At 39.3% G+C, this 9,026-nt stretch overlaps 1 protein-coding gene across 1 annotated transcript in view; it reads left to right on the top strand.

Moving 5' to 3' along the window:
• Positions 1-7,830, top strand: part of tmem8b (transmembrane protein 8B) — a 39,094-nt gene extending 31,264 nt beyond the window's left edge. Inside the window, exons 12-13 of the mRNA XM_040155760.1 lie at positions 3,032-3,148; positions 6,790-7,830. Coding sequence (XP_040011694.1) covers positions 3,032-3,148; positions 6,790-7,125 — 453 coding nt within the window. The 3' untranslated portion in view covers positions 7,126-7,830. The remainder of the gene's footprint in view (positions 1-3,031; positions 3,149-6,789) is intronic.
• Positions 7,831-9,026: the final 1,196 nt, after the last annotated feature.

Below are 9,026 nucleotides of genomic sequence, written 5' to 3'. Positions count from 1 at the left end.
CAAGGGGGCTGGAAGTAGGGGGGCTGGTATTGAGGGGCTTGTGTCTCATCTTCATAGTTTTGTCTCTCTTTTACCAAATGGTTATGATAACATTGTTCTCACCAAAGTCATTGCTGAAATCTGGGTACAACAGAATAAGAAACGTGAGCGTTCGGACGATCAGAAAATACAGCCCAGGTCATCTTAACCACTTTATTTGCAGCTGAAACCGAAAGTGAGCAAACCTGAAATGTGTGTTGCACAGAAAACCTGTGCGCGTGCATGACCACGGCAAGTACGTAATAAGGTTGATTTTCCTGGGGGATTTTAAAACCTGTATGATCATCTGGCTTCTTGTGTTTCTTGCCCATCAAACGTCTAAAGCCGAACTCATACTACGGGAGTGCAAAAGACATTTCAGGTGTGGTCACCTTTGGTTTTAACTCCAAATAAAGTGATTAAAATCCGGCTTTAAGTTGCAATAAAATTCCAGAATTACCTTTTTAACTCCATGAAATATAATTAATGTTATTTGTATCTCTTGTATAAAGATATTCCATTAATGAATTACTAGTTTCAAAATTTGCTACAGCATTAATGAGTATTTTCAAAATGTATAATTCTGAGAGTTTGAAAACAATTGCTGGTGACACAACATTGTTATTCAAATTAGGCATAGTGTAACACAATTACACAACCTTGATGCTGCATAAAACTGAGTAAACAATTGTAGTTTGGAGCAGCCTTCGAGGCAGACAAGCACAGGAGTAGATCAGCAGAGTGCAGAGACCTACATAATTAGAGCAAAGAGCTGTGAAAGCGCAGGTGATAATCCAGAAACACATAAGGTTTTAACATTAATGAATCAGTGTTTTTATATGGTGAAGCGCAAAGGTCTTATATTCAGCAAATGACCATATGATTTGTTTGAAAGCAACTGAAAAGCTAGTGAGCAGATATTTGTGCTTAGACGCTCTTCACCACTTACTGTTCCCGAAGGACAAGAATGAAGGCTCCATGCTCAAACTGTTTAACATTTTCAGTGACTTTTAACACGTTTGTTCAGCATGGCCCTTGTAAGCGGGTTTTTTGTGGCACTGATGCTGGGTGCGTTGCATAAATACAATACAAGTCTGTTTTACTGTATATTTGTAAGCATGGAAATATATGTGGCAGGTAAAAATAGACCTCCAACCACAATTCCTGCAAGCTCGTCCATCACAATGACGGATAATGATTCATTGTAGCAAAACTCATGCCTGTGAGCGTCCATGCATTCATGCCCGCATACATGTATACAAGTATGCTTGGGTGCCATTGTATGATTCAGCGGTGCATTATGACTGATGACTGCTGCTGCACAGAGTCCTCAGGCTGCACCACACTGCTCCTCTCCACCTTGGTGTCTGCCAACTTCTTCTGTAGGTGGGTCATCCCTTTCTGATCAAAAATCCCCAATTTCTCCTCAGGTCCCCTACCAAACAGAAGAATGTAGACCCCAGGCATCGTAGTCAGGCTTAGGTTCTCCCAAGGCATGTGTAGCACAGCTTATTGATTTTTTTCCATTCAAACTGGTATTATTTGTAGCATGGGTCTCTATTGTTAGCGTTTTGTTTCCATTGTAAATACTAATTTTGATTTCAGCTGAAGTCAGTTCTTTTTGTACTGGTTATTTCCCCATTGATGTATTAAACTGATGGCCTGTTTACATAATGACAGGCTTTTACCATTACCCTTTTTAACACAGATTTTCATGCTAATTGTGAAAGCCAGCTAATGTAGTGGCTGTTAACATTAGAGGATAAGGCTGCATTACTTTATATTTTTCTCATTATCCCCAAATCCCACGAAAAGATCGAATAAAAATGCGTTAACTGTCTCTCAGTACTCTCTTACTTTACTGCCCTGTCTGTGGTGCTCAGCCTCAAGACCATTTATTCCTACAGAAGATGTAAATCTAAATCTAAATCTATATTGTTTCATCTAAAAAAGGATAATCTCCTAAAGTAACTGGGCACTGTAGTTTCGTATTACTAAAGCAGGAGTAACTAATGCATTTGCTGGGGAATATTTTCAGTTGTGGATTAATACACACTTGGTGCGCCAGTGCATAGTTACTGCACCAGGATACTGTATGTAGGATTGAGTCAAAATAAACTACAGTGTGCATGTTCATGACAGTGTCACGATTGATGGATGATGGATTATGAGACAATGGGCCCCTGAGCACAGACATGTAAAAGACCCCCCCCCAAAAAAAGATCATCCGACTGAAAGATCAGTTTGTATCGTGTTTCTTTGCGATTTTTTCGCATCTCTTTTGACTGCAAACATTTCGCATCATTGATGTCGATTTGTGCCTTTCAGGTCATTTTGTGCCTCTTTTTGTAGTCGTTTTTGTGATTATTTTGTGTTTATGGTGATGTGTATGGTTGTTTTGCAGCTCTCTGACCCCTCAGGCCACTGCGCCTTTGCACGGTAGGCCTGTTCAGGAATCAATCCTTGGTTGCTGTTGGTTTTTTTCTTGGGATTTATTGACAATAACAAAAACATAAAATAGCTCCAGCCGTAATGATATATATAGTTAACCAAATAAGATAGTTGGCTAGGTGACATAACAAAGCCAACAATAAACTGTCAAGTAATTTCAAACTAGATTTTAGTGCGCTGCCATAGTGACTGGTACCCAATAAGTACAGACAAGATAATTATATTCTGCTTTAATGTACTATTGATTCTTCTTAACCATACTTAACTGATTTGCACCCACAGCCCGACACGTTTTTTCAGTAAGGCATTTCTTTCTTTTTTTCCTGCCAGTATATGGTATATTCAGCCTTTCTTTTGCAGCAACACTCATCAACAATCATCTCCTGGTGATTTAGTAACCACCAATCACTACTAAAGATTTGCAATGTAACTAACCATTTCTCTAATGTGTGGGTAGAAGATTACAATTTACCACACAAACATTCCTCTTATTCCCTGGGGAAGTGGTATTGTTGTCAGTGTTTGTGGAGGGCTGTTATTGATCCATGTGGTTTTTGTCAAGGTGCTGTATCTGCTGGGGGCGATGTCCCTGTCCATGGCTTTGCAGCTGGACCGTCATGGTCTGTGGAACCTACTGGGACCCAGCCTGTTTGCCCTGGGCATCATGGCTGTGGCGTGGGTAAGGGAAATTCTTATCTTTGCTGCACAGTAGAACAGCAGTCTAAAGCTAAAAACAGAGTCATTTCATAATGAGTTTACTTGCATCTGTTAGCATTTTGTTTAGGCTAACGGATAGGCTAAGGCTAAGGGTAAGGAAACAGATAAAGAACTATTTTATTGAAATAAATGCAAATAAAACAATAAATTAGGGAAATTAGAGGGATGAATTTACAAAGCCATTAACAACATGTACATTACCGTACTTTAAAATGTATGTAATTGTGCAATTATTTGTGCAAAAGAATTCCAGTAGGCCACTACACATTAGAAAAAACTGTCAAATTAAAACTGTTTATGGTAATATAGGGAATATTAAGAAATTGAATCACATTCTTGTATGACAGAATTATAACAATTTTAGATTCTGAATCCTGTATTACAGATCTAATAAAAACATTTTTTTCCTCCCAGAAATATTTCTACATGTACATACAGTCTGTAAAGATCTACAACTGCTCTACTAGGGATATTTTTTTTACACCGGATAAAATATTATTATTTTAATACATAACGTGTGTTTGACATTAATGGACAAGCTTGTTCAAACATGCAGATGAAACATGTCAGCACTGTCCCACTATTGTTCCTCATGCCAGCATGTGTAAAAGGACTTAATCCATCATTTAAGCTAACACAGGACTGGAACATGTGCATGGCTAAAAACTGTGGGTTTCTGACCAATGAAGCTATTTTACATTAGCGTCGAAGGGGCTTTAAAAGTTTTTCAGCCTGTGGGTATTAGTCATGGATTGTAGTTCCATTATAAGTCAGCTTGTACTTTCACTGACTCTTCTTCGAGTCATAATGTGCTCCCTGAACTGAGAAGATAAAAAATAATAGTCTTTCAGGCAAGGTTCTTGAAAAAAAAAAAAAAAACCTTTAACACCAAACCTCTGACATGAGTTTGAAAACAAGGTTTGTGGCTTCCTTGGAGAAAGCTTTGCATTGAATATAGTGTGGGAGTTGTAGCTATGAGAGTTATCTGTGTGTGAGCTGGAGGATCCTACACAAACTGTGGAAGATGAAGTACTGTTTAATTCCACCATGTAAACCCTCCAGCTTTAGCACCAAGGGTAGGAGACAGTATATATTACCATAGACGAGATTCTTTTTTTCTGAGATCAACAACAGCGCTTCAGAGTTCATGCACGGCACTACTGTATCATTCAAATGTGAGGGTCTTCGGAGATTTACATAAAGCCACAAGCTTGCACTATTTGGCTGGTTTTCTTTAGGCTTTGGCGCATTTTTAATTTAATTATGGATGGCTTGTTGACATATGTTATTAGGCAAATATAAAATGCAAGGTCTGGCATAATAACTGTAGAATGGAAGTATACACAGGTTTTGTGCAGTGTCAAAATTACTGAAACAGAGAGACAATCTCTGATCTTCTTATGGCGATGAGCCACACACCGCCCGGTCGCAATAGTAAACTCCGCACAGCAGCTTTTCCAAAAAATCACTAGGATCTCATAATAATGTTGCATTTTTTCTAAGTTAAACCTGGGCTCATGGTTTGATTACTTGACACTTCATAATTTATCAGCTGTTCCATAGCGTATGTCTACGTTTCAGCATTCTCTCCTGCACCTCTGAGTTTGAGTGCGGCGCATTTTCTACAAGAGCCCTTTCATTTCAACTTGTCATGTTTCTGCAAAGCCTGGCATTCTGAATGTTCCCAGACACAACTGAATTAGATCAGTCAAGTGGAGGGCACAGAGCATCTGCTGCTTTGCCGGGCTGTCATGGAAGAAGGGGCGAAGCTCAAATTTGTCAGTGCTAAATATCCCTAACTCTCCAAACTAAATGAGGTCCCTGACATATGCATGGAAAGTCCGTCCTGGTCTGAAACGGTTTGTCTTACCTAGAAAAATGTGCAGTTCAAAAGGAATTGGGACACTAAAAACACATTCCGTGTTTTTGTAACTTTGTAACTTCACATAGGTTGTTAGTCTTTAACCGAAAATGCATACAGCATGATAATTCAATCAGAACCATTTTCCTGCGAGAAAACATGTAATTATTTTTGTCATTCATGAAGAGTTTAAATTTCCCTTGACAGTGTAGGGAGTCTTTATTGTAATGTTTTGGGAAAAAAATAGAATGCAAACAATCACTGTTTATGAAGCAATGACAGTAGAGACTGAATACAATAATGAAGCACTCTCTGAACACTGTGTAGAAAGAAATTAAATGTTCAACTCTCTCTGTGCCACACTTTCAGCAATTGTGGCCACTTACAGAAAGAATGAGCGTACTATCTGGTTTAAACGGATAAAAGCATCAGGTCCAGTTAGTGCCAAACAGAATATGAGCATAAGTAACAACATGGCTAAAATGGTGACTGGCCAGTCACCGATGACCAATTTAAAACATCTCTCAGCCGATTATGATCATCGTGATGGGCTTTATGCTGCAGCAGTAGGCACGAAAACCCATTTCAGACATTAAAACCAGTTGAGATTTATGAAGAGCCCCATCCCTCTGTTCGTCCAGTCAAAGTGAACTCCCTGCTGCTACCTCACTGGAATCCCATTGGTCTCCATTTTTGAATGACTGCTCGCTGTGTGATCTCCCACTCTAATATCTTGTTTCACATAAAAGAAACTACACCATAAAATGCTTTATTTTATGGGTCCCTTGGTTTCCAAATAATTTTCTAGAAATATAATTTGATATATAACTGTTATATAACAAGTAAGTTTCTTGGAAAGGATTATTTAATTTGAGACTAATTACGGGAAAAATTGAAATGATATGAAAGTGGTAAAATTGGCACATTTTATTTTCAATTTCTAGAGTAGCCAAGACAGTTTTTCAAACTGTAATTATGCTTCTGTAGAGATACAGGCAGAGGCTCGTAGAAGAGCCAATGTGCACACCTCCCACGTCTAAACAACACGTAGCGTTGACCTGCACCGGGTTTTCTTTACATTGTGGTTCGCTAAACGTGACACTGCTTCCTAGTGGACCTGCACATTATACCCCAAATTCGTACCAAGTATAAAAGAAACACACACACGAACATGTCCATAAGACACCTTTTTATGTTTGGTTACATGCAGCCTGGAGAAGCATAATTCCAGCTTTACTCAGTAGTGAACATGTCAAATGAACAAAAATCAAAAAATAAATGTTTTTCTGGTTCTGTTTGGTTGTAAATTACAAGTAATTAGAAAAATATGGGACTAAATTAAATAAGTATTTACTCAGGTTTGCAAACGGATCTCAGTATTTCAAGTTATTGGCATTGTGCAGTTCTTTCCTGGAAAATTATCTAGGAATTAAGAGCTTCCCAACTTCACTCTTCTATTTTTTATGAAACCGCCATTTCCTAGCTCAAATAAATTACGGGGTATTCATCAAGTGTTGCCATTTAACATGTTACCTTACCTACAACCCTATAATTAAACAGACATTTCCAGGAAATCTCCTGAAAAAGAATAGCTAGATATTCATTCCATTTCAGGAATGTACTGAAAAAACTAAGCGTTGCGAAATAAACTATGAAATACATTTTTAACAGCAGTTTGCTTTTATAAATGTGGTGGTGCTGAGGTTGAAAAACATTGTGTTATCTGTCTGTTGGACTCTCAGACGGTGCGCACCATCCGTCGGCGGCGTTGCTACCCACCCACCTGGAAGCGCTGGGTGTTTTTCCTCTTCCCTGGCACCATGATCGCCACGTCTGCCGTGGCCCTCTACGCCTTCGTTGAAACGGAGGAGAACTACTTCTACATCCACAGCATCTGGCACATGCTGATCGCGGGGAGCGTGGGCTTCCTCCTGCCACCTCGCGCCAAGCCTGATGCGAAGGTGACCCCACTGAAGCGTAGGCGAGGCTGTGGCTATCAGCTGTGCGTGAATGAGCATGAGGAGCTGGGCCTGGTGGACCCCGCCATCATCTCCATCAACAGCATCTGTACCAGCTGATAAACTCCCAGCCTTTTACCTTAGAGACACTTCATTGCCTTCTTTTACTTGGGAAATTCACACACGGGAAATTAAGCCACAGAACTTGAAAAAGCAATGTAAATACTTTAATGCAGATGTGAAACATTGGAGTTCTTTTTTCTGTTGTTATTGTCATGGTAATTACTATCAATACAACTGTAATTATTATTATCTATAGTTAAAGTTGTTCTGATGAATTGTGGTTGTACAGTGACCCACTGTTGTTTGTGAATATGTATTTGAAGTCAGAGCTGAAACTGCTGCTATATGACGGTGACTGTAAAACTGCTTCTGTTGGTTATTTATTGGTGGTCTTGTAAACAGGCCAGTTATTTTACTGTTGGGGCACAGGTCAGGGGGAGACATGGGGGGTGGGGACATTTATCAAGGGCACGGCTTTTCTGAAATTCTTTTAGAATATATCTTTTGCACTGAGACACAAAAATGTTATTCTGTAAATTTTTATAACAATATGAACTACAGTGGGCATCACAAATGTAAAACCTAGTTGTCATGTGGAATGTTAGACTGTCTTTGGCAATTGCAATGTATCGCTTTTACACGAATGTGCTGATTTTTCTTGATGGGAACTAGTCCAAAGTCCAGCTGCCTGTTGAAAGAGAAGAGGGGAGGCAGGATTACTTCAGAGACCTCAAACCAAGACCTCACCTCCCTGTTCTTTTCTGACAGGACCTGTGTGACACCACATTCATAAACAATAAATGTTTTCTTTCTTTGACTCAGTATTACTTCTACTTTGAAAGCTTTTAAATATAGTGCAACTGGTGAACCTCCCACAAAGACAGCATGTTCCAATTCCTGGCCGTAATGGAAGCCAGTGTTACTAAGACAGTGAGATGAGACACTGTCAACAGCAACCTCACAGGAATAGAGCAAGAGATAAATAATTCTCCTACAGAGCAGCTGCATGAAGGCAGCATCAGAGCTTACCGTCGATATCTAGCCTCTCTCGCTTCCTATGTAAGGAAAAGCAGAGCTGTGAGAGTTTTATGACTCTTTGCTTTATTCTTTATTGGCTGTGATCCATCAGCAGTTCCTCGGTATTTATCATTCTGCGTGCACACCAGGTTTTTCTTTTTATCAAATTATTCCAGAAAAGATGAAAGAATTCATTCTTTTGTCAAATGTACATACTATACCACAAGTTCAGATTGCCTTGACATCACACGAATAAAAACACACAGCCCTTAAAGGAATGGTTTGACATTTTGGGAAAATGCTTATTTACTTTGGTTTTTGTACATATCACACCACACATAATTAATGTGTTAATTAGTGAACTTTAGAGGTGCCAGTAGGGGGATTTTGTTACTCCTGGACAGAGTCAGATGAGCTCTTTCCCACTGTTTCCAGTCTTTATGCCACAGATGAGAGTGTAGCTTCATGTTTACCAAACAGACACTAGAGTGGTATTGATCTTCTCATCTACCTCTCAGTAAGAAACCAAATGAGCTTGTTTCCGAAAATACTGAAGAGGCTTTAATCCATATGTTTATAATAACGTATTAAATTAGGGTTGCTCATAGTGATGAACCTATAAAGAATTATCACCTGAATCTGCGGCTCCTCTCAGGTTTACAGAGCTTGTAGCGATTTTCTTTCTCACCGCTACCACAGCGTCATTTTTGGCCAAAGCAGGCAACTGTTTTATTGAAAAAGCTCTGAAAAACCCACTGTACAGTACCTGCTCAGCACCAAACAGCAGACAGACATCGTTAGAGACTAACTGGAGAACATAGTGGAGATTTTAATGTAACAGCCAAGAGACAAATATTTCCCTCAGGAGTTGGTAGAGACCAAAAACAGAGCTAAAAGAGAGTGAACATTGGACTTACATTGACCAGGTGGCAAGAAATACG

The sequence above is a fragment of the Xiphias gladius genome, chromosome 19, assembly GCF_016859285.1.
Source record: "Xiphias gladius isolate SHS-SW01 ecotype Sanya breed wild chromosome 19, ASM1685928v1, whole genome shotgun sequence".
NCBI classification, from domain to species: domain Eukaryota; kingdom Metazoa; phylum Chordata; class Actinopteri; order Istiophoriformes; family Xiphiidae; genus Xiphias; species Xiphias gladius.
Note: the sequence above shows the minus strand (reverse complement) of the source record. Positions and strands in the feature narration are given on the sequence as shown.